This window comes from Cephus cinctus, unplaced genomic scaffold (assembly GCF_000341935.2).
Source record: "Cephus cinctus unplaced genomic scaffold, Ccin1 Ccin1_scaffold3202, whole genome shotgun sequence".
NCBI classification, from domain to species: domain Eukaryota; kingdom Metazoa; phylum Arthropoda; class Insecta; order Hymenoptera; family Cephidae; genus Cephus; species Cephus cinctus.
The window spans coordinates 300,866-328,841 of record NW_014334501.1 but is presented as its reverse complement, the minus strand read 5'-3'; the positions used below and the strand labels follow the sequence as shown (position 1 = coordinate 328,841).

At 43.9% G+C, this 27,976-nt stretch overlaps 4 protein-coding genes across 17 annotated transcripts in view; 1 reads left to right on the top strand and 3 right to left on the bottom strand.

The window, feature by feature from the left end:
* The window catches only part of LOC107274499 (protein FAM13A), a 22,446-nt gene extending 13,388 nt beyond the window's left edge, over positions 1–9,058 (bottom strand). Inside the window, exons 1-6 of one of the 6 annotated variants that reach the window (XM_025091747.1) lie at positions 6,901–7,056; positions 6,188–6,478; positions 5,741–6,088; positions 3,686–3,823; positions 3,182–3,563; positions 2,834–3,077 (exon numbers count right to left, since the gene is read on the bottom strand). In XM_025091747.1, coding sequence (XP_024947515.1) covers positions 2,834–3,077; positions 3,182–3,563; positions 3,686–3,790 — 731 coding nt within the window. In that variant the 5' untranslated portion in view covers positions 3,791–3,823; positions 5,741–6,088; positions 6,188–6,478; positions 6,901–7,056. Of the gene's footprint in view, positions 1–2,833; positions 3,078–3,181; positions 3,564–3,685; positions 3,841–5,740; positions 6,479–6,900; positions 7,058–8,933 lie in introns of those variants that run through there. The other 5 variants (XM_015753709.2, XM_015753711.2, XM_015753708.2 and 2 more) reach the window with 5 other exon arrangements.
* Positions 9,059–10,223: 1,165 nt separating this feature from the next.
* On the bottom strand, positions 10,224–15,895 carry LOC107274494 (protein argonaute-2). Of its 4 annotated transcripts, none has more exons than XM_015753700.2 (17): positions 15,360–15,895; positions 15,139–15,222; positions 14,723–15,108; positions 14,513–14,629; positions 14,130–14,444; positions 13,864–14,058; positions 13,665–13,788; positions 13,208–13,602; positions 13,027–13,146; positions 12,678–12,957; positions 12,448–12,603; positions 12,214–12,373; positions 12,035–12,125; positions 11,793–11,956; positions 11,440–11,719; positions 11,196–11,380; positions 10,966–11,059 (listed from the first exon to the last, which is right to left on the bottom strand). In XM_015753700.2, exons 1-17 carry the CDS (start codon positions 15,370–15,372, stop codon positions 10,966–10,968), a joined length of 3,159 nt encoding a protein of 1,052 aa, XP_015609186.1. In that variant the 5' UTR covers positions 15,373–15,895. The 4 variants fall into 4 exon arrangements, with proteins under 4 accessions (XP_015609185.1, XP_015609186.1, XP_015609184.1 ...); XM_015753698.2 differs by having other exon boundaries at positions 14,723–15,222; positions 15,360–15,408; positions 15,586–15,893; XM_025091743.1 differs by having other exon boundaries at positions 14,723–15,222; positions 15,360–15,408; positions 15,541–15,558.
* A 262-nt stretch (positions 15,896–16,157) lies between these two features.
* On the top strand, positions 16,158–19,470 carry LOC107274497 (odorant receptor 4). Of its 2 annotated transcripts, XM_015753705.2 has the most exons (7): positions 16,158–18,077; positions 18,168–18,283; positions 18,351–18,446; positions 18,514–18,613; positions 18,688–18,798; positions 18,885–19,040; positions 19,109–19,470. In XM_015753705.2, exons 1-7 carry the CDS (start codon positions 17,478–17,480, stop codon positions 19,163–19,165), a joined length of 1,236 nt encoding a protein of 411 aa, XP_015609191.1. In that variant the 5' UTR covers positions 16,158–17,477; the 3' UTR covers positions 19,166–19,470. The 2 variants fall into 2 exon arrangements, with proteins under 2 accessions (XP_015609191.1, XP_015609190.1); XM_015753704.2 differs by having other exon boundaries at positions 18,885–19,112.
* LOC107274495 (storkhead-box protein 2) overlaps positions 18,849–27,976 on the bottom strand; it is a 74,283-nt gene continuing 65,155 nt past the window's right edge. For 2 of the 5 annotated variants that reach the window (XM_015753702.2, XM_015753701.2), the window contains exons 4-8: positions 24,645–25,100; positions 23,290–23,496; positions 22,748–22,932; positions 22,196–22,669; positions 20,943–22,112 (exon numbers count right to left, since the gene is read on the bottom strand). In XM_015753702.2, coding sequence (XP_015609188.1) covers positions 20,943–22,112; positions 22,196–22,669; positions 22,748–22,932; positions 23,290–23,496; positions 24,645–25,100 — 2,492 coding nt within the window. Of the gene's footprint in view, positions 22,113–22,195; positions 22,670–22,747; positions 22,933–23,289; positions 23,497–24,644; positions 25,101–27,976 lie in introns of all 5 variants that reach the window. The other 3 variants (XM_025091744.1, XM_025091745.1, XM_015753703.2) reach the window with 3 other exon arrangements.

Sequence of the window (27,976 nt, the reverse complement as noted above, 5' to 3'; positions counted from 1 at the left end):
GAGGGACCTGCGCATTGCAGCTGCTTGCACTTTCGAGAACGTGCAGGGCGCCGAGGCGTCTCGATTCCGCGTAGTACCTATCTCCGTCGATACAGATGAAATTATGCCGATGCATTTAGCGTGAAGCGTAGCCATCGATGGTACTGCTCAATTATTATTCATCGGATGCTCCGACAATTAAACGTGAGAGATCCTTGGCCGGTGTAGCCTCTACCTCGTATTGACCTCTACTCAAGCGAATCGTCCTGATTTTTTCAATACGTTTTGCATTATTTTAATCGACTGTGATATTACCATCCCCTTCCCCCCTGTTTCGTCGCTCCAGGGCCAGCTACACCGTCCCGTAAATATTTCCTTGAACACGTTTCAAGGGGAATTCGTTTGGAAAATTCCTAAACGGGGTAACAGTCGCTGCACGTTCGCTCGGCAGTTGCGAGGCCAAAGAGGGTATTTTTCTTTTTAATCCAACACGCGTCCCTCCGTCATTATCGAGTATGACAAACGGTAATGCCGTTAACAAGGTCAATATACTTCGGACGTCCGTAAAGTTTCCGATAGACCGACGTGAGATGGATGGTGGATCGATAAGCGATACGAAGGCGTTATTCTGACAATGAGCCACATTGAGGATGTATATCCGTTTGTGGAATTGTTGTAAAAGATAAAGTCTCTGTAAAACTTTGAATTACTGGAATCAAGACTGTATGTAATATTGTTCGATAATTCTCGTTTCTCTGCATTAGATTCCGAGGTGTTCTCCTCGGACAAATAATAATATTATTCTTGCACAATGACGTTTGATTGAATTCGCGTTAAGAACGACACGCGGTATCAGGTGGAACGTGCAACAATCGTACTCGGGAGATATTGCGAAATCAATTGAGGTCGTTAACATGATATGCCTTGTGCGTGGAAGGTGTTTTAAAGCGACTGTAGGTACGAAAAAGAAAAAATGATCACGGTATTTCGCGTGACAGCCGGCATTGTTTATATGGAACATACGTAGAATATAATTTTTACGTCGTAAATCTACGTGCATGAAACTCCTTTTCTTTCTATGCGTTCGCGTATACATGGATAATAGCGGAATTTTATGTACGCTTCGTGAAGTATGAACGTGAAACTTTAGGCTTATCGATCTAACAGACTTTCGCGTCACGCGATCAATAACACAGCCCTAATTTTACTCGATGCCAGAGAACGTCGATAAGCAGGGTGGTAGGTGGTGTTAAGAGAATACATGAGAGAAAAATGATTGATTTCGCTAGCTGAACTAAAATGATTTAAAATTCCAACTGACCTTGGCCTCTCGAGTAATGATGAATCTCGAGGAATCCAGTAAAATCCAGCGTAAATCTCCGAATCCACAATATTTCTCTGAATGAGTGAATCCACACCGAACACACCGTAAATATAGACTGGTTGCGGTAACTCGCTCGGACCGTCACTTATAGCAAAAGCCACTATGTCACATGACTGTTGGGGCCTTACTCGCAATTGCTGTCACTGTGATACTCGCAGTCAGTCAATCGAGAAAGCCAATCGCCTCTGTGGTTTGGAACTTCGAGAAAGTACTACGTCAGAGCGAACACGTGGGAAGGACGTGGATGCGCCGGCACTTTTTTCCCAAATCTTCTCATTCGCTCGATTCGACGGTAATTACTCGTGTTTTTGAGTGCAGTGGTGTCACGATTTAAACAAATTATTTTTTTTTTTGAAAAATTTCGGGTCTGATTTTCCTAATACCGTATGAAATAGAGGGAGGATTTAAATAGAAGTCCAGAAGCAACGTGTTATGCGCCAGACAAAATCCCAAGAGATTTCCTTTTTATCGTGGGACAAAAGGAACGAATCTGCCGCGGGATAAGAAATAATAATGGCAAAGGGACGCGGGATAGGAAAAGCATGAGCTTTGCTTTCGACAAGGCAAGCTTCTTTATGGCTGAAAGGGTTATTTCTCGAGGACGCTAGACTGGAGCATCTACACGTGGATCACTCCAATTAAAAAGCTTCTTTTTATAACTCGGCCAAGACGTAGTTCATGCGCGAGAGCATGTCTGCTAACTTTGCGACCATTCCTGGTAAAGGTTATCGTGCCATTAGAAAATAGCTTGCGATGCCAATAGCGATCTTTCCCAAAAAATGAAACGGATGGATATATCTTATTTTGAAAAGTAGAGTCCACGACGTTCAGTGCTAAATTAAAATAATAATAACCTTTCTATTGTTGTTAAGCAAATGCAACGTAGACGCTGAATAATAAAAAAGAATCGGATCGTTTTACGGTCGACCGAGCAACACGTAGGCCATTCCACCGGATTATTTCCTTCCGCGATATCGGCGCTCGTCGCCGATGAAGTACTAAGAGTAAACAGGTGGCGCGAAATCCTTCACAGAACCGGAAGTAGGGTGGAAGCAATTTGTCGTGCACCAGTAAGCGGAATCACGTGCTTCATGAAAAAGCAGGAGGTCCAGGTTGCACAAGGTTACGCACGTAGTAGATTCAAGTATTGCGAGAGCGCCTTCAGCTTCCAGAAAGCGTACGTGCCTCCAGATGCGTTTCACGAGTATCGACAAGAACCCAATGACCTTCCGTTCAATTTTCATTCCATCAAGATCATTAAGGTCGTTTACATGTCACGGCTTTACGGGTGCGACCGCTACGCGCGGGCCTGAGAGAGAGAAGCTTCTTCTCGTTACCGGACGTATCGGGATTCGCATCCGAGAACATGACCTACGAGGAATGTACTTCCGTTTTCCGTTAGTGATATACGCCGAGCTGCACAGGATCGACGCCAAGGCGCTAAAACATGCCAAGTATGACGCTGCTCACCAGTCAGGAAAGAGAACAGTAGCCTCGCCGAGGATGTCCCTGAGGAGGGTTGTCGCTGGCGGTACGTGCGGCAAAATAACCGGTGCGAAGACACCGCAGACGCCAGCACTTCTGCCATGTTTGGCCTCGTACTTGCCAAGGTAGATTGCTAGGTAGCCGAGAAGACGGTAGTGCGAGGCCGGTAGGGTCGACAGAAGTTCCTTGGTAGTGTCGATCCAGTTCTCACGATCCTTATCGTAGTCCTCTGTGAAGTCCATTAAAATTCGAAAGAAATTGATGCGTGGGAAATATAATTACGGAGAGATCAAGGGGGTGGTTTTAGTAAGGAGATAGTTGAATTATACGTACGAGAGTGAATTTGGAGCAATCTACCAACGAGGGCAGAAGATACTACGGGCTGCGGAAGTTCCTTAAGATACTGTCTGAGGAGAGTTGCAGCTGTAGGCGGGCAGGCGGCACCCTCTAAATCGGCATCCCCTCTGCGCTCAAAGGCAGCCCTGAGTCTTTCAGCCACCCTGGGATTGCCACCGGATAATCTGAAGACGGCTGCACTTTGAAAGCCATGGGTCTCGATGTAGCTGCACAGTCGATGAACTACGAACGGGACTCCAGTATCCTGATAGGACTCAACCAGGTCCAGACGGGTGCCAAAGACCTTTGCAGATCCCGTTCCACGACCCAAAAGCGATCCAGCAAGGACACGCTTTACTCGAGCAAGTCGAGACTCCTCCTGAACGATAATTGATTTCATTGATTTCTCTTTTTCGTCTGTCAGACAATTTTCATGCGAATTTTTGATCCTGCGACCAACAGGACCCAAGACGTTAATGGAACTCGAAATAAACGACTGACCTTTTCGTGAACTTGACGGGAGCGTGTGGGACTGGCTGATGATCCATGATGATGATGATGATGGTGATGATGGTGATGAAGAGGTTCTTGCTGAGGTCGTCTCATCCCACTCCGTCTACACCGCGACCCACTGCCGCACTGTTATTGATATAAAACTAGAAATATATTCCAAAAATCCTTACTATCCTAAAATAGCAATTGAACATTTATTCTTCGCCTCTGCTTTGCAAAGTGGCTCGCGATCATTAAACACGTCTTTTGCAGCATCCTGCTTCGAACGAAATCTACTAATGACTCCGTGCAGACTATTTACCTATTCAACTCTACAATGTCTACTCTCTTCTGATATCACATAATTCGGATGACTCCTTCGTGCTTTCCTTAGAGCCGGAATAAGGACAGAGCGGTTTTTCGCGACTACTGGCGTGCGCTTAGATTCGCCGGTTGGCATTGCTCAAAATTATGGATACCCAAGTTACATTACTGTCGCTATACACGCGACGTAAGCTTGCCGCTTCCATACTAAATTTTCTATTTTGAGAAAGAACTCCGAAGGAAAAACAAGACACGATTGGCTCGAGTGAGGAGGCACGCCTTGGATTACTCGGGCTAAAAACTGAAAAAAAGTAATGAGTTCGGTATAAAAATAGTATAGTTACTCAAAACAGGTTATGACGTACGTAGTACCCACGAGTGAAGCAAGTAGCGGCGGTTCTGTATCGTTATTCGAAAAATGTCGGGTCTCGAGAATATCGTGCCAAACTAACCTAGCCGCAGGAGGTTTACGTAATTGGCTGGACACGTGCCATGACGCCGGTGTTGCCATTGGGAAGGCGCGGGACGAGGAGGAGGATGAGAATCAGAACGAGACAGCGCCGGTACAAGGAGGATCAAGCAGACACGAGTTTCTTGGAGATTCACGACTTGCTCTTGGAAGTCGTTTGGCTCGAGGCTCGAGATTCGCCAAGCTGTTGGAGAAGCTCTCGAACTTTCAAGGAAAGTTGGTTGAAATTCCAAAAAAAAAAAGAAAGATACGAAGAGAACGAAAATATATATAAATTGAGCAGGGAATTGACGAAATCTTTTTTTCTTAATGATTCTGTTCCGCAATGAGAAATTCTGTTATTGCGCTTCCTCGCTTTGCAAAAACCTCCGAGGAAAGGAAGACCCGCCAGCTAGATGTTACGTATTGCGTATTGCATAATGCGATCGCCCGATCGCATTACCAGAAAAGGAAATACGAGGAGAAGCTTTTCCCGGTAGCAGAGAGGAGTTGAGTAAAGCTCTTCGAAAACGAGGAGCTTACGAGGGATACACGTAATACTGGCTATTCGCATATTCATCGTTGCGTCTCTCACTTTCGATTGATAAAATTATTTTTCATTATGACAGTCAGCTTCGCGTAGACCTACGTGATCGAAATTTATGCCATCGCAAGGCAGCCTTGAAGCCAGACCGCTCGGACCGGTTGATTGTTCCCGAGAGCAAATTCTCTAGATCGATATGATCGATGATTCGATAATCACTGATCGAACGTGCGGACTCTTACTTGCTGATCAGCAGCGAAACTGCTTCTGGCAAAGATTCCTATCGCTATATTCAGTTACGTGTGACTTGAGAAGCGGTGGGCACTGTGTATGTACGGATCCGTCTGCGACGTAGGTACGTACATATGGGGACCTTGTATATGTATACATTGGATAACGCCTTGAAGAGTATTCGAAGAAGTATCGCATTCTGTGAGAATTACTGTGGATCGTATCTTGCTGGCATCAAGATTGCAAAGTCCTCGATCACGTTCTCAAAATTTTAATCTTGCGTCCTTGGACAACGTCTGCTGGTAAATAAAAGTTATCGCGACACGACTCACCGGACGAGGGAACAATTGTTGTGATCGATCCGACGAACAATCGGTAATGAGTAAATGGCTTCAAGGCATTGTCCTACTTTTGGTGAGTCTCGAAGGAGACACCGAGCGAGTACAGAGTGAGAGAAGCATGGAACTTTCCTAGAGGGGATCGAGAAGGGACGAAGCTTGATAAATCTCATACTCACAATACACTCTTTCGCGACTCTCCACAGGTTGAAGTATCCCGAATTCAGCCTGAAAGTTCTCGTGAACAGTCCCGCCAAGCCGTGCTGGCCTGCCTCTTCGTTTGGATTCCTCTTGCCTTTGATCTTGCTCAAGATTCCTTGCTGTCTTCGAGACTCGAATGTGAACTGGGTAGATCCTCCCTCGTCCTAGCGATGCTCCCGTTCCGATTTATCGGGGAATTAGAGTACTCGCGACACTCTCCGGTACGTTGGGCTTCTTTCCCGTGATTGTATTTTTCTTCTTACGAAATGCGATCCTCGCGGAGACTCCGCCACGTCCCCGTCGTTTAGTAAAAACGCGTATAGAATCTAATTAGATGCGCAACGCAGGAGGGAAATAAAGTAAAATTATAGAAGAACGGAGGAGCTTCCGTCCGGTACAAAAAGTGCTTCCGGATGGTATCTCACTCTCTACTGCGTGGTCGGTCCGTCGCTCTCGCAGTCGGTCCGTCCTGACGAGATCAAACTTTCAATAACAACGAATCGTAGATATCGACTAGTTCTGGGTTCATGTCCCTATCACGGCACATCATAAGCCCTTTCCAGGCGAAGGGCACTGCCTATGGTTGCTTCAGGAAGTGTGTCGACACCAGCCGTAGCGTAAGCATCGAGGGCTTGCACGGAAATTAGTGCTAGGTCACCACTTCGTACCTAGCCCTAGCATCCTCTACCCTCTTGCGTCTTTAGTTCAGCTTCCTTCTGGAACAGAAGAGAAACGATTGGCACAGGTTAGCACTTTCGTCGTTGCTGATCATTTTGTTTCAATAGTAAAAAATTCATCTTTTCTTCCAATAGCTTCAGGTCGAGGGAACGATGCGTCACGGGGCTAACCGATTAACTCTCTCTAAGTTCGTCCATCCTTTCACAAGGAAATTCACAAGGGATTGTCAAAGAAAAGGAGGAAGAAAGCGCAAGCAGACAGTCTACGGTATCCGTTTCCGAGGACTTTTGAAAATTTTGAAAATTTTTATGCACTGGACGAAAAAAATAGTTAAGGACTTAAGAGACTCAAAGTCAGTTGGGAAGCAAAGGTAATGCTGATAGGGGATTTCAGAATGAAGTAAATTCGGTGCAAGACTGCACGAGTAATAATTAGCGTGAGTGAGGATGAAAGGCTCTACCTGAGAACGATCGGAAAATTCATGCCGACACACGAGAAACACAGATGGTCGCAAGTCGCACTGCTTCCAATCTCGATGTCTACTTCTAACCCGGCTTAAATTCCACCACCAGTGCAGAGCAGTCTTAGTACCTCACGACGTAACTTAACCGAACTCCCTCTTGCTTCCGCCAACAACCCTCTTGGCAGGAGATATTTGCAAGGGCGCATGCACCCTCGCGGAATCAATAGAGAGTGCGGGGTCACGTGAGATACAGCAAGTAGGCGAAACGCGAAGCAGGAACATCGAGAATGGAGGGAACAGGGGTGGCTGAGTGTGGAGGAAGGATAAGGATAGAAGATCCGTTTGTTGACGATTATGTCACGTATAAACAAACCGATCTGCTTTACTAATTCTTCATATATATTCGACCTGTACAATAATCGATATTCTTATAAAATATTGTCGTTAGCAAACAATATGCTAACGAGAGATGCATTGGTAAATTTTTAATATTTATAATATACTCAAAACTTCGGTACACTTCGAATATGTCTGAAAAAATCGTCCGGGACATCTGCGCTACCTTTAATGAAAGGACAGTGAAAGGGTTTTTGAAATCGGAAGGGAAAGTCGAATTTGTCGCCGCTAATTCTAAGTTCACAATTCCGGGCGACGCAAAGGGGCGTCCCTTCTAACAACAAGGTACATCTGTCGCGTGGCGTAACGGCGCAGAAATGGTGACCTTCAACTTGAGTCCCTTCCACGTAGGACGCATCAAGGTTCCAAGCTCCCTCGACGCCATTCACTGTCAAGTATTATGAATAGGGTAGCAGCATCCCTCGGATTTTACTTATTCCTATGTATTTCGCTATGGAATATCGATTCGCATGCCCTTCCAGTCTCTAGTGCTGTTCATCCTGACACACTGGTATCCTTACTCCAGCCAAGGTCGTCCTGTATGGTATATTTTGGGACTTCTCCGAAAACTACGCACTCAGTGAATCTACAACATGGACCGATTTCATTTTCTTATTCGTGGCATTAACAATGGGAAAATGTACCCAATTGACTGATTCCAGAGCATTGGATATGGCCGTGCGACATGCACGTCGTATATCTCTCATTACATCTTGCGGGGGTAATGAACTCTTGCAGCACTGCTTCGAGTGCGTATATGTGTATAGATAGTTACACCTTTCAATAAACATTCACGTATTCCATAGAGACAGTCTCTCGTTTCTACCTCATATTCAGGTTGCGCACTTGGAGCTGCTGCATTTCATAAGATCTTGAATCTTTTTGGAACGTTCCTGACTCAGCTATTTTGTTACCTCATGTTCGATGGAAATTTGAAGATTTGCTATACAATTCGTTTGCTCTACAAAGTATACTGTGTACTAATGATTCATGGTACGCAATTCTTAGTTATTGATTACATCAACCGGTCGTGTGTTCATTGTTAGGGCAAGACTAGGAGTTTAATGGTTTAAAGGAATAACCTTTTCAGGTAACAGTTGTACCGTTGTTACTTTAATAATGGGTGAAAAGGATTAATTTTCAAGAAAAACCAATCACGCGATGCAACTCCCAGATCTGATTGTAATGCCTCACTGCACTGAAAACATTGGGTGCATTAAGTGATCGCGGAAACGCACGTTGTTCCTTACTTTAACACGACATTAAATGTAGCCGTATGCACACGTTTATGCCTATTTTCATCTTTTCAGATAAATATCTCAGAGAGGTACAACGACCGAAATCGTTACTGCTTCCTGTGCTTTATCGTCCTAATATCGATTAGTGCAAAAGGTCCACGAGTCCCGTATAAAACACAGCGATTGAAGTCCATTCCGTGTGAGAATAAATTAGCAAAGCCATAGAATAGCATCAAGCAATCCAGCCAAGCAGCAAAAGCGAGAGTCGTTTGGCTGCCTGTCTACTTTGCCATAAAGAAAAGGCATACCAAAATTTAGATTGAATGGTAGAATACGACACGCGCAATTCTCCCACAGTCCTGAATCAAAGTGAACCTCTTCGAGGGAAAGACTCACGTTTCTCACAACGAGGAAGCACACACTGTTTAATTCTAAGCACGGAACACGAATTCAAAGACGCCTGACTTTTTGGAAGACCGGATACATCAGCTCCCAGTAGGAACGTAGTACGCACTAGCGGTGATGTGCCGGCACGAAGACGATGGCCGCCATCTTTGCTGCATAATACAGTAAAAGGGACCCGTAGCCCGCAACACGACATGTTCAAGCCTGTACGTGGCTTCACCGGTCGCATGCTCTTGCATTCTTTTCGTCCTATGGGCTACCATAGGCTGAGCCATGGCCATGGGTACAACTCTGATCGAAGAAAAAAAACAAATGCAATGGTGCACCAAATATACAGTTTTGACAAAGAGTCCGCTCGTCCTTATTTAGAATTCTTTGTGAAGGAAAAATTTTATAAAATATTTTTAACTGATTCTTCTACCCCCATTATTACCTACTAATGATAATTACTACGTGAGTTCAAGCGTAGAAAAAGGGCGTGCATATTGTTAGGTTCCGTTTACTCTTTTATTTATCTCCGTCTAATCCTCACCCCCAATAAATGCGCATCGATATTTTCCTTAGCTTTAAACTAATTAATAATCTGGACATTGATCATGAGACTTCTTGCAAGATACATTCCTGAACATCGATTTCATCTACGAAGAAAATTTATCAATACTTCCTGTAAGCCGCAAAATATAAAGCTGTTGGAAGATGATGTTTTCAGTCGTGATCGCGCTAGGCCACTGCTGCCAGCGAGTGAGAGGGTCTTATGGGCGACTAGCGCTAGGCGCAAGTGAGACGCTCTTATACACAGTGTGGGCTATCTCTGGGACTCCACTAACTGCGAGTGAGAGGGACTTATGCGGTATCTGTATGAAATTGTCTGAGACACTCTTATACGGGACGCCTGGAGTCTGGACAGACATGCCGTCCCTAGCGAGGGGAATAGGCTACCCTCTCTACGCGGCGGCCTGGCTTGCTCGCCACCAGTCGCTACTGCCGGTCGCCCTACTCCCGCTTCCTACTAGCTCCACCCAAGGACGGCATTAATGTCCCGCAGTGTACACAGTGATGGAAACTTTATCTTTTTATAGGATTAACGAACTCACCTTATTTGCTGTTTCTTCTTGGACTTTTCGATGATACGCCTCACAGGACACGCGCGATTTTCGATCTGAACGATTAGTAAAATATTAGTTAATACTCGTCGGGTACACAACACCTGATTACATTTGCCAGTGAAAACGAATAATTTGGCAGAAATCTAAACGAAAGCGAAACTTCTATCACGAACAATTGGTTGAGATAACGTTTTATTTATAAGCAATACAATATAGTGTTAAAATAGGTACACAATATAATAACATATATGCAAAGGATTATTCAAGGGCATGTTCCAAAACCTTACTTTTGTACTTTAGAGTATTGGTCTGCTTATGTCGAACGTAGGTCGGTACATAGAGACAAAATGATACTCTAGTGTACAAGAGTAGATCTTCATGCACGCCCCACGAGTGTTGTACCAACGAATAAGCTAACTTCAGTCAGTTCAATTTCCTAAATAACCCTCATAACATATATAGAAAGTGAGGAATAAAGTTTAAATTATGAATATCATATTTTCAAAAACGTAATTTCATTTCTTTAGAAATTAAATATGTATAGATATCAATATAACCTATTTCCTTTGCACTTTGATAATATATCACGAACGTTCTGCGTAAGTTCTTTGGAAATCAACAATTAAAGAGATTTAAAAATTCGAATTAGTTTTTTAAACTAAAATATACTAATGGCTGTTCAGCTAATATAAGGCAATAATATTCTGACATATAAAATATCTGTACGTAAAAGTTGATACAATCATTTAAATCAATCAAATTTTTCTTGTAGCAGAACTCCGATATTTCATCTTTACCACGGTGCAAAGGATCTCTTCATTTTCTCCCTTAAAGATGCAAAAAGAGTACCGTGCGTACGGCTTATTATTTCATGGATATGCTGACATGCAGGTCATCGTGAAATGCTATCGAAATCTCTACACGAAGAACATAGGATTTTCAAGGATTTTCTCGTTCAGCGTCAGTTTAGTGCGCTGTTCCTCGGATAGATTATTTAAATTGATATTCACCCTAAAATAAAAAGAATTTTCAGTTCAATCGAACATTCTGCTAGTTGCTCCCCACATACTTACTGCATGCGGATTCGACGAGAGCAAACACTGTGCAAAGTTTAAAATCAATGAAAATATAGTTTAGTTGTACTTACTCTTGGGTAAGAGCTCGTGCTCTAAATGCAGCAAGATGGGCATAATAGGTGGGTGTTGGGTAGCTGACCGATCGCGTGCATCGTGAGAACATGTGGCACAAATAATAAGTCAGTTCCTCGATTTCATCTTCCGACATATCGCTGTCATCCCAGAGACATCTGTACTTCGTAGGTCGTGCAGTTCCCTAAAAGAATTCAACATTTTAAAAGTTTAATGAAAGAATTGGAGAATTTAAAAGTTTACCTGTATGCTCGCATGTGACACAAGGTAGAAGTCTATGTGGGACGGATGAGTTATTTTGGTATCTACCACCGTCCCAGCCTGCACGTTTTTATTCTTGTGCCAATCATCGGAATTCTGTGGAGAGGTTGGAAAGAGACGCACATGATGTCTTTTTTGCACTACAAGGAAAGTGATTGGTGGTTTATATCCGCCATCCTTTTGCATAGATTGGCAGGCTCGCTGAATAGCCCTCAATTCGTTATTCATTACCATTGAGAATTGCCCTTCACTGACCCCATCTCTGAAATTTTAAGAATAATGTTAAGCGGCAGTCTCGAATTTACTTTTTTGAATTGACGTCTGAGGAGAATTACCGATAGAAAATAATTTTACGAGGAATATATCCTGTTTTCCTGTGAAAAATGCGCAATTGAATTCGGATTATTTCTTCGAGGTCAAGAATTATCTCTTCTCTTGGTGGTTGAAGACGAATTTCAATGCTGAATTTAAACACTCTCGGATCGTGACTGGCGGCCACCTAGATGAAAACAGGAAAAAAAAGAAACATTGAATTGATTATGATTAAACAAACAATAAGGTAAAGATAAATAATTACGGCTGCTATTGATGGAATGTCCATGGCGTCTGGCGAAGGGTGCGTTACATCTGCTCCGACTATCATACAGGGCTCTAGAAGGACACGAGGTCTACAAAAAAAAAAGTTACGAAGGGGTAAATAAAATAGGAATATTAACATCATAGCATTAATTTTAAAAGTAAAGGTGTACCACGTACTTCGTTCTCGTAATGAATGTATGATTAATTCCATTGAGCTTGGAATTAATCTTCAAAAGAATATTTCCCACTGTTGCTTCAGAGAGTCTTGAAATAGTCCGTGATTTAACACATTGCGTTAAACATCCGACACGAAGTTCTGCGACTTGCTTTACTTTGCCTAAAATACAAATATACGAAAGTAATACATAAATATGGGGTCTGAAAAACTGAATTCTTTTTTTTTTTACTTACTGTAGGTATTGCCCGAATCCGGAACAATTACTATAACAAGTCGTATTTGCTGTTCTTTTTGTTTTTCAAAAAAGTTAACAATGTCTCGGAAGTTACGAGCGTTGAGGTTGCAGAATGGAGTTTTAGCTGCTCCAATCTCCATGCCATATACTTTTCCTGTGTATTATAATAGATTAAAAGAAACATCGCTTAAAAGATGTTATCATCATTTTTTTTTTCGGAATACGAACCAACTCTGCATAATTCGTCGTGAAGTTGATAAATGTCACGTTCTCGAACGAATCTCTCGTTCAGATTGAGGATCGTCCAACTGTACTCTGGTAAGTGAGCAGGATTAAGAAATTTGTCTGCACGCCAAACGCCTTTTCGGACTTGGACTGGACGACTAGCGTTTTGATATAGAATGTCCGGTGGATCCAACACACGCGCTGCTACCTTCTCGAGGCCACCACCGATTGAGAGTCCAAATTCTTTCACACTAGGATCGTTGTTATAATTCATGTTGTTGAACTGTAAATTGGTAAATTTTAAGGTACTGAAATTCTATGTTACTAGAAATATGTATATATAATTTCTTACTGCATTTATTATTTTCCGTTTGCGTTCTTCGGTACTAGTTGCAGCCTCCCTGATCATTTTAGAAGTCTGCGTCTCATCCATTTTTCTAGTCAATACTTGACCGGGCGCAAGAGTGCAGAGCTGTGTAAAATGTTTAAAGTAAATTATGTGTGTCACGTCAAGGGCTAAATGAATACTTTACCTCAGCGGGATAACAAACGGATCGTTCCCTAGAGCCTACCCAGAGACAAGGCATTCTGGGAAATCGCAAAGTATAATTTCTACTGGTTCTATAATACTCGAAGACAGTCGTTTCTTTTCCATCATCCAGTTTGAATTTATAATTCTGTGCACACTCTACTAATCCATTTACGCGTTGAGTACGTCGTGAGGTTGGCAATCCTGGTATCTCATACACAACCTTAAGCCCCTTCAAAAACTTTTCAATGTCATATTTTGCTCGTTCTATGTCTTCCGGGCCGATTTCTCTTGGCCTTTCCTGCCGGTATCTACCGCCTCCTCCTCCACCACCACCACCGGCAAGCTCTTTCATTAACTCAATTATGTTTTGTGCAGTGGGAAATCCTTTGTGGGCCACTGTATGCAAAATCTTTGTGTTATAAGCAATTATCTTTATTATTTATTAGTTATTTAATTACCATCAATGTTCAGAAGAGGCTTCCAGCCTAATACTGCTGATTGAAAGGCGCCAACCCAAAGTTCTAAGCCTCCGCTCAAAGATACAACCTGTCCTTTGGGTTGTTGAAACAAATTTCTACCCACCTACACATATTATTACCGTCAGCAAACATTTTTTAATTAAAAAACGAAGGGCAATCTTGATAATTTGAACCTTACCGTTACGCTGCGCGCCGCTGCTCCACATCGTAAAATAACGTCAAGCACTTGCATGCCTAATTGATCTCGTTCGACAATACCAGGTTGCACATTGCGTAACCATGACAGATCAATTGTGTTCACTTTTTTAATGGTGACTTTTACGTTTCTCTCTTGCTGTCTTTCAGGATCAAACACCGTTATATCACAAGACATCTGTTAACAAATAAATTAGTCTTAAGTCACGTATAAATGCATGAAAATAATATTCTGGAGTTTGATTCTACCTCGTTTCCAAAAGGTAAGTCGTTGGCACTAAATAAATTCTTCTTTCCATCATACGCTGGAAAACGGTTAGGAAAATATTTTTTTCTAGCTGCTTCATAAGCGAGTTTCAACAAAAACTTGGGTTTGTCTGGCTTAAAATCTACGTCATAGTGAATGGCGTTCGTATTAAACTTTGGTCCAAAATTTATAGATATCATATTGGTCTCTACTTCTATCGGACGTCCTTTTGTTCCAGCCTTTAGTGGGTTCTTTCTTACAGGTATAGGAAGAGACATTCCAGATCCTTGAATTTTGCGAGGAGGCGCTACAACCGCCTGAAAAATGATTATGTGTCAATAAGGGTGACATGACTATTAATTTGGCTTATAACATTCTATCATACCTGGCGAGGTGGTTCTCGCATTGGCATTGCTGCTGGAGTTGGTCTAGGTGATGGTTTTGATGCTTTTGATGTTTCTTGTGGTGGGCTAGTAGGTACTCGAGGAATTTGCTGTGGTGGCTGATAGAGGCATGAGATAAATTTTATTAAATAGGATGTAAACATTTTTATTAATTAGATGGTTGTCACTTGAAAAGTGTATTCGGAGTTTACCTGAGCCTGGTACAGATGAGGTGGTCTTTCGGTGCGTTGTTCTTGTCCTGCACCTCTCCCTCTGCCACCACGACCCTGTTCTTGTCTATAACTCTGACCCGATTCTGGAGCTACAGTACTAACCCCTTGATCTCCCAGACTGGTTCTCTGTAGACTTTCACCTAATTCCCTTTCCTTTCTTCCATCACCTGCACCTCTTCCTACACCTCCTCCTATGCCTCTTCCTTCACCTCTCCATCTTCCATCACCTTCACCTCTTCCTACATCTCTCCCTCTTCCATCACCTCTTCCTCTAGATCGTCCTCTTCCAATTCCTGTGCTACTACCTGCTGTTCCCGATGCTCTTTCTCCATGCTGTGGTAAAGGCTGTGGTGGGCCACGTTGTTCCTGTTGTGACTGTGGTGGGCCACGTTGTTGCTGTTGTGGCTGTGGTGGTTGCTGTTCTGGTCTTGACGAAGAACCTGTCGTTGAAGCAGATTCCTCCTGCGACTTTTTTTTCCCTATATCAAGTATTTATTTTACAAAATTTTCTGAAACTATTTCATCTGTAGTCTTGCCTTCGACTAGAGTTAAAGCATGACGCAAGAGGGGCAAAAATTGCATATATCACAAAGTCAGACAATAGTTGGCTGCTTACCTTTTCTTCCCATCAGGATGATTTACTTCGAACGTTGGGTTGATCCGAACTGCAGAAAAATTGATTAGACTAAGTAATTACTTCTGTGTTGTCTCTAAGAGTTCAACCGTCTCCAGACTCTGAACGAGAATAATTATTCTCGGTCCTCTTATAATCCACAGAAGTCGGGGTTTTACTCAACCGTTCTTAATGGCGTTCCACATGAAAATTCCTAAGTTTGACTTACGGCGTGGATTGGCGTTAGAGTCGACTGGTGTGAATCACAGCGGATGGACTAATGAGAGTGTCCCAATAATCCAACAACTTTTAGCTGTGCGTACATTGCATCGCACATTGGTCGTTAATATAATTTTCGTTTGAACGTGAATTGCTTTTTTTTTACGTTAATATTAAGGTGGTTTCATAAACTGTATAATGTAAAATAGCATAAATTTGTAGTATATAAAAACTTATAATCGTAAATTATAAGCGCGGGTCATTTGTCAACTCTATTTTATATGTATAATATTACTTTTTACACAAAATTAAATTTCTTAAGCTCGGCACATCACATGTCACTTCATTCAACGCTAGAGGCGCTGTTTACAGCACCAATAGGGTTTCCTTTCCAATATGTATCTATTCACAGAATGTGTCAAAATTTCTTAGGCTAAATTCCCATAAGGCCTGGCATATCTCCTCATTGAAGAAGGCAGCCATAATAAAAGAAAGGAAGGATACTCAGGCTCTAAGGCTCGAACGGAGTACTTTAATTGGTGGATACCAGGTGTTGGGAGAAAAATTGTCACTTGCCACTAATCAAAATCCTTCGTCCAAGCGCTGGTGCCTGTATGAGGGTCTAGTTTTAAACAAAGTCATAATGCAAATTTTATTGACAGATCTCGTCGGAGGAGCAAGCCTAAAGAAAAGGAAGGAAGAAACGCAAATTTTAGGCCTGTTTTTTGTAGCTTTTGTAAAGGCCCAGTCACACTCGTCAAACACGCGTTTGAACGCAACTTTCGACCAATAACACAAGGTGAATTCTATGTTGCGTTGCACTACTGGCCGACAGTTCACGTTCGAACGCGCGTTTGGGGTATGTGACTGGGCCCCAAGTGGTTTGCAGCACTGTAGGTGTGTTCGAAAATCAGTCCAGAGCCCTGAGAGCATCGTTGTATCTCGATCAAATGCATTCGATAAACAGAGAAACAACGATATTCTTATTGCTTTCGGCTCATTTTCAAACATATTTATAATTCTCTGAAGCACATAAAGATACCTTCCCACATCGAACGGAACAGATTTCAAAAACGCTAAAAAGAATACATCCTGTAGGATACGTTTCAAAATTTATTGTCAGTACTTGGAGTATTCATCATCTCTCTGTCTATCTGCATGCAACATTGAGACGCAAAAATTCGCGTAATATTGACAGTGAATTTGAGAATCTACCTTTAGTTAAAATGTGACGTTAGATCCTAAGCGTCGCTACTAGCTTGCACTTTTAAATTTGAATACTATCACTGATAACGATATTTGAACAAAATAAATTAGTCACTGCTTCCACTGAACAGAGTCTTATTATTGGCAGTATCGTCTCGGCACTGGAATGCTGTTCGAGAAAGTTCGAGAAAAAGCTCGCCGTCGAATTATATTAAAAATAGAAGAACCATGTATGAAGCACACGTTGACATTAATATTAAAAGCATGTGGCATATACCCATGAAACGATACTGTTCTCGAGGACGTGGTACAGACTGGATTGCAGGTTGCGACAGAATTACGAATTGATCGAAGACCATGGTAGAACAATTCCCTTATGAATAGTAATGTGAAAACCTATTCCATTTTTCTGTTCGCAAATGTCACATTTCTTATAGAATAATGGTGGAACGAGACTTTATGAAACGAGCTGAAGCATTACTTATTCCTGAGAATAATGATCAGTTCAATTGTATGTGATTCGGTATCTGTACTCACCTATAATGTATTATCGACATCAATGATTTCTCGGCGAAGCTCTCAGTTGCGATAGGCTCGTACTGTCAGAAAGACTTTTTACAAAAAAAGCAACGGTCGATCCTACCTTACTTAAAAGTAGAATCGTCATATTGCATTGCTGCACTTTAAACCATTGCGATGACGGTACATAGTCTGTCACCAACTGGAAATTGCAAAGGCCTTAAGGAAGGTCAAGCCTCTTACTCCTGGTGCGTTCGCAATTTGCGCACATTAATGGTCTTCACGGGAATCTGGCCGATGGAACCGCCAACGCTTCTTTTGAACGTGTCTTATTATTACAACGCAACAACGTTCACCCTTGTCATTTGCGGAATGATGGCCGGCGCTATCAGTGTGATGGACAACTACGATCTGCTCGTGGACAATCTCAGTATAAATCTGATATTTACCGAAATCTTCATAAAGTGCATTCTGATAAAGATTTATTCGAAACCACTCTCAAGAGTACTGTCGCTCATGAAATTCGATTGGATAAGTCTAAAGGGAAGGGGTCCCATTCACGGAGACGTACTTCAAAGCGAGAATATTATGCTCTTGCATGCCAATATTCCAAGGATATTTTTCATCGCCTACACCGCCCTCGCACTTGTGGCTTGGACCGCTACAGTGGTGGCGGCTGTTTCCAGAAAAAGTTCAAAAATGCAAATAGATGCGAGTAATGCATTTCCGATGCCCTCTTGGTATCCGTTCGAGATGCACTCTACTCCAAATTACGAAGTATACTATACGTCTAATAACAAATATGTCTCTATTATAAATATTAACTTTTTACTAGCTGCGTAATGCATTATGCTTGTTTCGAGATAGATGCTACTTACGTTTCAAGTGATAATAGGATGTTCAATAGCAGTGAGTAGTGCAGCAGTGGACAGTCTACTCGTGACTGCAGTTTTCCACGTTTGCGGTCAATTGGAGATTTTACGGTTTGTAAATGTCAGATAATGTACAGTGAAACTGGAAGCAACAACCAGAGCTATTGTCTTTTTATAGAAAATATTTTGAAAATTTACATTCATCGGAAACGGCGCTGGAGGAAACTGAGAAGAAGGTGGCTGCTGCGATCAAGAGACATTCGAAACTGATCGAGTGAGTTTTCGTTTTTTAAATTGCATTTTTCTTTAGTATCATACGAGATACTGTTGTCTTGATTCAGTTTGTGCGACCTGATCGAGGATTGTTATAGCCAAATAACTCTTAGTCAACTCCTAGTAGCCAGCTTGAACGTTTGTCTATCAGGATTTGGATTACTATTAGTACGTGAATCATGTATTCATCAATCATATCGCATATTTTAATTATACGCATAATTATTTATCATTTTTAATAGGCTATAGAATCGGGTAATATTAAAGTATTTCTCAAGTTTCTACTCCTCCTAATTGCGATGCTTCAACAGATACTCATATATTCTGTTACTGGGGATTATTTGTCATCTAAGGTGAGCCGATTTATGTGAATTTATTTTTTTTTTTTTTGGAAAAATCTGAATTAAAGATAAGATAACATATATTTCGTAATATTTAGAGTACAGCCATTCGAAGTGCCATATACAAAATGAAATGGTACGAGTTGCCACCTTCGCTAAGTAAAGCCCTAATGTTAATCGCGATTAGGGCAGAACGGCCGTTGGTCGTTACAGCTGGAAAATTTTTTCCTATGTCTTTGGAGAACTTCACGCAAGTAAGTAGCCACTGTGCTAAACTGCAAAATCGAGTAGGTCTGGTACGAAAACTTGTTGTAACTTTCAGATAATAAAAACGGCAGCATCGTACCTGTCGGTGATGTGGGCTGTTCACAAGAAGTAAATAATTTACAAAGTAAAAAAGAGATGTATCTCGTATACGTATCGTACCTTCGCTATTACGATAGTAGTAAATATTACAGTGACCAGAGGATATTACTTTGAAAAGGGATAATCTGGTCTCTGTAGGTGAATCAATTGACTGGGAGTATGGATTACAAAATATATTATAAATACTCTTTTTTTTTTGGAGTGAGGGATAGCTCGTTAATTAGAATGGTACTTTCGTTGTTATATTTATAATAAGATAATAAGATTATACAATGACACTCTACAAGTTAGTTTTGATAAAAAAAAGGGGAGAGAAAAGAAAAGAAAGCGTCGTGCGCTCGACGGACGCAACTGCTAATTAAAGAAGGACGCGCGATTCTCGTTAGCATCGGTTAATAATATAATTATGATGCATGGTAATAATGTACAAATATTCTCGAGCGCAGCGGGCCGAGTACTTTTTCGTTATTATCGGGACATACTGTACGATCTACTTAATCTCCTACTCGTTAAAGGTGTAAAGTTACGATTATCGGTTAATATTTCATTCCCATAATAACGGAGAATGGGGACGCCCTTTTATTGAGCTCCTCAAGGCGATCGATTAAGTACTACGGTTTTGGCACTTAGATAAGATTTATGATTGCACTAAGTGGTAAGTTAGGCCTACCGAGAAGGTTCTCCTTCCTCGCGAATATCTTCCTTTTCTTTTCTCGACCTTCGTCTCCTAACGAGACAACCTCAATTAATAGCAGTGTCCGCTATTTCATTCTGGAATATGAATTGCTTTACTCGATCTTCATTTCGGTAGGTTGGTCCACCTTCTCGGTGTGATAATCTTACGTGTTTCATTCTACGTTCTTTACGTGATTTTGTTAAATTTCCAGTTAGAAATTTGATTGACGCGTGATCGAACGTTGTTCCGACATATTTGAGTTCTTCAGTCCAAAAATGATTGATCCGATTTCTGGAACGATCCCGATCATCGAATTCTTCTCAATCGGCAATCCTTGACGTTCTTATGAAAATCTAATGCCCGGCAAGAATCAACATTGAGAATCTTATGAGGCTGAACGTCCCGATTGACTTCGGATCAGTCAGATTAAGACTATTTATCTTTTGATAGATTACTTTTCACTGGTTCGGTATAGTCGTTCGCGGGTCGGCTGGTCGGCTCGCCGGCCGCGAAGAGAACTGCTTTGACAAATCGCTTTCGCGGTGTAAAGCGATGCAAAACCGCGGACGAGAGCAAACGGATGAGCGGAAGTTGATCTGGAACTTTATATTGAGCAAGATGGGCAGGATAGCTCAATCAATCTTTGCTTTGTGGGAAGAGACTGCCGATTCCGCTCAGAGTTACACGCATTGAAGTGTATAATACTGTTTAACAACGATCGATCACGAAATTGCCTGATGATCACTCATCGATTACGTAACTGATCTGTTAACTTAATTAAATACTCCAAGCGAATCTTATGGTAAAACTTATGAATGAGGGATGAATTATGGAGAATGACAAATGGGATTTTTATACTACGTATAGTATAGATCGCCCTCCACGGCTCTTCATAATTTCTATAGTTACTTAACGTTCTTTTTTCTTTTTCTTTTGTGTCTTAGTGTTAAGTAAGGCTCGATTCTAGGTATATTACAGGAAACTAGAACTGGACTATGAAATCTGCTTTTCTTCTAATGGAACATTTACCGCTGTTCATTAGATTTTTCCAATGGCTCTGAATTACTACTTCAGCTGAGACGTCCTATGAGGTCTTATAGGGATTTTGCGAAATTTATACCAATCCGAAATCTGTGTGCACGGTGACGTCACAGTTATTGGGTTTCTCGGCGGCAGCCATATTAACTTCTACGAGGGTGTCGACACTGTTGATCGGACAGCCTTTCAGGATTTTCTGTGCGGCGAGACTCGTGAATTGAACCTGCATGTCGCTGAGACTTGGATAGGAATAAAGATCACTGCGGCTCACAGTCTTCTCTAGGTTAGGTTCAGAGCCCTGAGGAACTCGCTGCTTGCTGGACTCAAGATTCTCAATATAAACATTATTAAAGGATCCGCCGAAGCCATCAAAGGATTTTGTGGGTGATGGCGGATTCGAGGCGATGTTGTTCTTCGATCCAGGACGTAGAAGATTTCTGTAACTCAGCGCATCTTTCGAAAGGGATAAGCTCAGTTTCCGGGAGTTGTTCATTGCATCGTTCGTGTTCTTAGAAGTCGGTAAAGTGGAGGGCGGAAGCTCGTTTGGGTGAACCAATGAATTTTTGTCGATATTATGCGTGGACCCATCTATCAGGTGAGCCTGACTGTTATTCAGGCGATTTGTTAATTTTAATTTGTTTGGTGGGTCTTCTTCGACTTTCGGTTTGTTCTCCTTGTCAGACTCCGATAAAATTGGCCTTATGTCCTTCGACCCGTAGAGAGACGACGGCCTTTCGAGTTTTATTGGCTTCCAATCATCTTTGCTCGGTTTGAACAGTTTCTCCGGACTGTCTTCCGTTCTGCCCTTGTACACCTTCTCACCCACTAGTTCTCTCTCTTGCTTCTCTTTCGTGCCGCCTTCTTTATCAGAATTATTTTTACCCGTGCCGTTCTCGAAAGTGATTACCGATCTCATGGGCGAATTGTTCTGGTGAACGTAAATTTTGGTGCCTGGTGATCCCGATATGGTCGTTGTACTCGTCGCGTTCGAGGCCAAGGTCACGCTGCTCTGAACCGATCTTTGCTCCTGTGGCGGACTCACGGGACTGACGTTCGTAGAGACCTGAAGGGTTATCGAATTCTGTGCTTCCTGGAGAGGAGTCAATGAGCCCTGCTGAATGATCTTCAGAGGCGAAGACTTGACTGGCAGAGTAGACGATTTCAATGGCGACGAGGAAAGTTTGCCACTGGAGGTCGATTTCCCACTGGAGTGTGTAGAATGGCCGGAAGACGTTTTCTGCAGAGTCTATTGAAATAGAGACGTTTACGTCAGTACAGAGAAAGGCCAGAGTCCGTACCCAAGTATGAAGAACTATGAATGATCTTTACCTTGTGCTGCGGAGAACTATTGGACGACTTGGTGCCACTTCCGGTAGAGTCGTGACTTGGTCTTCTCGATCCGTGACGAGTACTTGATCTACCTAAAGTAGCATTCTTAGCAGGACTGCCATTTGTGGCTCTCACAGAACCAGAACTGCCGCCGCTCCTACTAGGCGAAGAGTTCGTCGAGGTCTTGCCGTTCTGAACTTGGCTTCTGTTCTGATAAGGCTCCTGACTATTGCTGGGTGGTAATACGGAGGCTCTTGAAGTGCATCTACTTAAGCTGGAACATTTGGATCTCGGCAAAGTCGAACATGGAGACCTGTGACGTCTCGAACTCCTCGGTGTCGAATTTGCCAAGAGACTCGACGAATCCCCACTGGCTTGACGACGATGTCTTCTGGGTAGAGTAGCAGATCGTACCGAGCTCGAGTCATCCCAGACTTGAAAACTGGCCTGAGACTGATTCAAACCTTCCATCATCTGAAGAAGACCAAAAGTCAGGTATCAATTGAGCTCTCTAAATTGATTTCGAAGGTAAAGCTTAAAAGTCAAGCTCACCGATGGACTAGCTGCTCTGGTTTGCGTCGCAACGCTGTGCAGATGCACCACTCGCGGATTGAACCATTCAGTCGGTGGATACTGGGCACTGAAAGTTCCCATCAGAGGTGTGCCCTTCCTGCGGGAGCTACGTCGAAAGAGCCTGGACAGCAGACCTATCTTCTCTGAAAAAATCCCCGAGAGGCCTTGAAGAAGGAAACAGAGGTAGACATAGGTATAGTTGCGAGAGAAAATGGGGAACTGGGAAGGGTTTGCCAGCTAAGGGTGACTAGAAGCATCCACAGAGAGAGAGAGAAAAAGAGAGAGAGAGAGAGAGAGAGAGAGAGAGAGAGAGAGAGAGAGAGAGAGAGAGAGAGAGAGCGAGAGCGAGAGAGAGTAGTCCACAAGTTTACCCCATGGTTCAAGTGCTGATCTCTAGATCTCCAGACTCTCTACGTAAAGCCAACCGATGCCTCGCGGCAAATGCGTGAGAATCGAATTTCGGAAATAACTCCGCACTGATCACCCATGACCAAAGCAACCCTTCCCATGGCGCAACTCACTGGTCGGACTGTGGGGTGCGCTATCCGTACTAGCGTATTCGGCGCTGCTCGACGTATCACTCCTGTCCGGTCTTCGGGGTAAGGATCGTGAGCTGCCGCTCCTGTGGAGGCGTCTCGCCGACCCCCAGAGGCGCAGGGAGTGTCTTCTCTCAAGGCGTCCGGGTACGGAACGGCACCTGGCGAAGAGGACCTTGTCGTTCGGATTACCTGAAACGAAGGCATAACACGTTCTGAGGAAACCGAGTGGCGAAGGATCTAGGTAGGGCATCGTGTCGGGCTGCTCGTAACCGATGCGGATGGCCCCGTGAGAATCAGGTAGAAATTCGAGGCGTGGATCAAGCTGCAAGAGAGACGACGAGGAGGAGAGTAGATTATACGTGGTAGTTGTTGATCCCTGCCCTCCACGCGATCTCGACAGCGTGTCTACCGCGTAACGGTAGACAATGTCGTGACCAATAGCTAATATATTGTTGTACTAAATGCTTTCCAGGCACCGCTGGGTACGGTTCGCGTCTTCTCTGTCTTTTATTATCCTACGTATATGCATCCGAGTGAGTGGGAGGATCAAGCGATCGGGGGCAAAAACCATGTAAATTCGAGAGTTTCCATGCCGCGTGTGACACATTGTGACGGCCGCTCGGGGCCCGATCAATTTGCTTCTCCTTTGTGGGCCAGTACGTCACACCGCAACGTGGAATTGGTTAACTGTAACCGTTCGCGAACCAATTTCCTTGAGGCAGAGTCAGAGGTAGTCAATCAGGGTCTGCAACCAGTCCACGCTACAGAACTAAGGGGGGACTTTCGAAAGTTCGTAGACCGGCGCTGATGGTCCCACTATAGGTTTGGACCCATCTCTGTCTCCGTACGTGAATCCGAAGGATTCGCACGGATAGCCGCACGAAATCATCTCGTCCTTCTTTATCTTTTATTTTTTCCCCTGCGTGAAACCGTAGCGAATGCGAACCTTGACCGGGCCCGGAAGAGATCTCGAGTTTATTGTCATGGTAACGAGCAACGGGTGTGTGAAGAAAGAGAGGCCGATCGAATTGAAATTGACTCCTCGAACCGCTAGAGACAACAGAGCTTCTCTCTATGGATATAATTAATCTGATCGAATGGATCGTTAATGTCGCGCATTGCGTGACACTCGCGCACGCACAACACCTTTCTAGTTCGTTAACGTGCATCTTCGGAAACCCGTTAGAAGCACCAGTGACACACTCTCCGGTGCTCCTCGCCTAAAAGCCGAGATATACCTGGGGGCCATAACGTTTCAAGAGAATTTCTTCATCTCTTAGCAATTCGCTTTGCTATTACGAAACTGCAGTGGGCTCAAGTGCGAGAAAGACATCTACCTCCGCAAATAACGTCAGCCAGGTTGGTCTGAACAGCCTGATGAGTGACGTCGCCGTCCCTCAGGGTGAGCATCTCCCCATGGACCAGAGCCATAGCTTCGTCGTTGCTCATTAGCATCCCCCCTTGACCTCTGGAGCTTCCCACTTCCCGGGAACTTCTACGCGAGCTTCCGGAATCCCGTCGGAGCCTTCGGGTCTCCGGCGTGACGACGAAGTATCCTTGAGAGGTGTGATAGATCTTGCGCTCCTGCATCAGCTTCGCCAGGGCGTCGTAAACCAGCTCCCTGCCGGGTCTCTGCATGGCGGGGAAGGCGTTCCTGAGGGCAGCTCGGAGAGTGTCCAGGGTCGCCGCCTGCCTCTGGGAAGTCAACTCGAGGATGGCCCAGCAAAGAGCCTCGGGCAGTGGGGTGAACTGGCCCTGGGACACGGGCGCCACCAGGCAGTCCTCGATATCACCTGAAACAAGGCAAACGGATCGTCACTCGAGGTCAAACGTCAAAGAGTTTCGGAAAGTTCCTGGCGCCACGAGCAGGTTCCGGTCCACTTCGTTGGGATTGACCTATCGGATTTCAATGTGTCTTAACGACCTGACACTTTGGTTCGTTAAAAGGTACATTACACGTGTGTGGATGCCTAGATGCCTGTGCCCCTCGGGCCAACCAGACAATAGATAGGCGTTCCGAAGGAAGATTCAGATAGCCGGAGAGAGTTTATGTATGGAGGACATTGGCCTTCCTCCAACTAGGAGGACCTTCTCGAATTCGTCCCTCGTAGAGAATCGAAGAGGCACGTGCTTGCAGAGAAGTTGCCAACTCCTAACGAGATCAGCATGGCGGAAGTTGCTAATCGAAGATCCTCTCAGCACTCGATTCACGTCGCGGTCGGCGATCGATACGACGTGAATTCAATAAAACACAATAATATTCGCACGATACAGAATTTTGGATTTTCGAATTTTCAGCACGGCCGCTACGGTTCGCGGAAAGAGCGTTTTCGTGAATGCTGATTTAACGGAAGCGCAAGACGGGGCAGAGATCAGTATAGACATCGTGAGTTCATATTTTGCCGGCGCGGAAATACCTTCTGGATATCGCGGCACATTAACCTATACAAGGCGAGTCCACTTGCTTCTCACCGATCTTGTTAGCACACACGGTGTGCTTCTCTCACGTGTTCTGGGTAGGCACCTACCTACGTATTATGTCTAGGTGAATATTATATCCTGGTATGGGATTCCTAGACTCCTTCCTTCCAACGTAGAAAGCTGCTGCGATTTCCACGTTTCTTCGTGGTAAAAACAATTTGCACGCTATAAATCTTCATCTATAATAATTAATTGAGACGTTCCTGAACGACCTCGGCTATCCTTCAGGTACACGCAGCCAGGACGAACTACGTACAGTGCGTGATGGAGGTCGACCTGGAGGAACCCAGATACCTATAGCTACGTGTGACTATCGAGAGTATAGAGACGAGAGAGCCGACTTCTTCCCAGAAGCAACCAAGCAACCAAGTAAGCGACGTACGAGAACCAGTGCAAGATCAGACTGTCCTTCTCTTCTCTCTTGGTAATTGCATACGTGTAGTCTTATTTTGCCAAACATCAGGCCGCCGCTCGACTCCCTTTGCGCTTCGCTCTTGCGCTTCGCTCAGCTTGCTCATTTGCTTGCGCGAGTGTGCGACTGACTAGGCTACATGATGTCTCTCTCTCTCTCTCTCTCTCTCTCTCTCTCTCCTCCGCACGCTGCGAACGCGCTTTACGCATTCTGCTCGCGACAAGACGCTCTTACATGGCCGCTCGCGTTAATCATTAGCGAGTTCGCGACATTGACAATCCTTCCCTGCTGTAGTCAGACACTTCAGGATTGGTCCCCGTTTGGTCCCCGTGATGCTGCTGGGAACACGAGAATTGGATCGATTGGTCTTCAATTTTTTAATGAAATTACAGAAAAGAGGAAAGAGAGAAGGCAATTCCTTTGTCTGAGGATTCTTGTTGTTCCAGTCACGTTTCTCAGTGGTTTTGGGATCCTGCTGTCCTTGTTCCACGGTCTGGTCGACGCCCTTCCAGGACTATGGATTATTCTAAACCCTCAGGACGGAATGTCTTGAAATTCCAAAGGTGTACGAGACTCTGGTTATACGCGTTACGAATACCTAATACGATTCATCCAGGATCACCGGAAGAATCCTTTAGGCTCCGCGAGAAGAAATTTTGCGTCTGCGCGAAGATATGAAGTGACGTCAGCTTTCCAGCAACTGGAACCAGTAACGCTGGTGCGATCGATTTGTTTTCGACTTAAATTGGCGTGGCTCTTTCTGATGACCTCATGGAAATCGAGCAGCAGTGCAGGAACGCGTGTATGGGGGGTTGATGCATGGTCAATGAGAAACGGAAAGGGTTGTGCACCCTTCTGGCATTTGTTACCAAATCCAATATCGTTCGGGGATTGGCTACCCTTTATTGATCCAAAAATAAAATCCGACCACACTCCAAAAGTTTTCTATGCCACGACGGAAATTCTGTCGAAATGATATCGAATTTCCGATTACGGAAATATAATCCTAGAGATCTGGAAGAAGCTTATCATTTGCTTTCGCACGCTCTGTTAATCAGTCTTCGCGTTTATAGCCTGCACAGTCGCGCTCACAATCAGTCCTCTTACAAGCAGATGCCCCCATAGTGATCTCCCATCAGGATAACGATAAAACTGCACTCTCTCATAGACCGCAGTGCGTCCCGCATTTTACAGCGAACCCCATAACACTCGTCCAACCTAACCTAACCTAACCCTGAATTCTTCAATTTCACCCTCACTCGACGACTCCCCTAATTTCGTAATGCATTTTAATTTCTGCCACATTCCCACTGGGGACCAGAGTTACCCAGCACATTCTCCCTCGGTTACGAGTAACGCCAATGCTCGGAGAGCAGCTTGCCGAAGGGCCATTTTCCTCCTGAAGAGTATTATGCTCCAGTCGTGTTATTTTCATCGTGACACTGGGGCTATCCGGGATTCCTTCGGTGGGGTAGAGTGCACGAGAGTCGCCTGGTCGGAATGCCCGTAAAACGGCTGGACTCGTCCGTGAAGTCCGGAGTCGAGCTTCGAATCGAAGAAAAATTTACGAGCTGCAATATGGCCGAAGGAGAATCGCAAGCGTAAATACGATACGATACGACAGAACGGGAGCGTTCTTTCGTGGGAATATCTATGGACCTCGGGGAAAATGTGCAACATTGAGCAGCGGGGGTTGCGAGTGCGTAACTTTGCGAGGAGTGGCCCACCCACGCGTCATCGTAAGAAATATTTAGAGAGAGAGAGGAGAGAGAGGAG

Excerpts from the sequence above, each read along its gene's own strand:
- LOC107274494 (XM_015753698.2), bottom strand. Across the intron at positions 14,630-14,722 it reads CTCATCTGTACCAGGCTCAG|CCACCACAGCAAATTCCTCG; the intron begins GTAAACTCCGAA and ends TGCCTCTATCAG. Across the intron at positions 13,147-13,207 it reads CCGTTTGTTATCCCGCTGAG|CTCTGCACTCTTGCGCCCGG; the intron begins GTAAAGTATTCA and ends CATTTTACACAG.
- LOC107274497 (XM_015753704.2), top strand. The coding sequence starts at position 17,478 with ATGACGGTACATAGTCTGTCACCAACTGGAAATTGCAAAGGCCTTAAG. Across the intron at positions 18,284-18,350 it reads GGTCAATTGGAGATTTTACG|AAAATATTTTGAAAATTTAC; the intron begins GTTTGTAAATGT and ends GTCTTTTTATAG. Across the intron at positions 18,447-18,513 it reads AGACATTCGAAACTGATCGA|TTTGTGCGACCTGATCGAGG; the intron begins GTGAGTTTTCGT and ends GTCTTGATTCAG.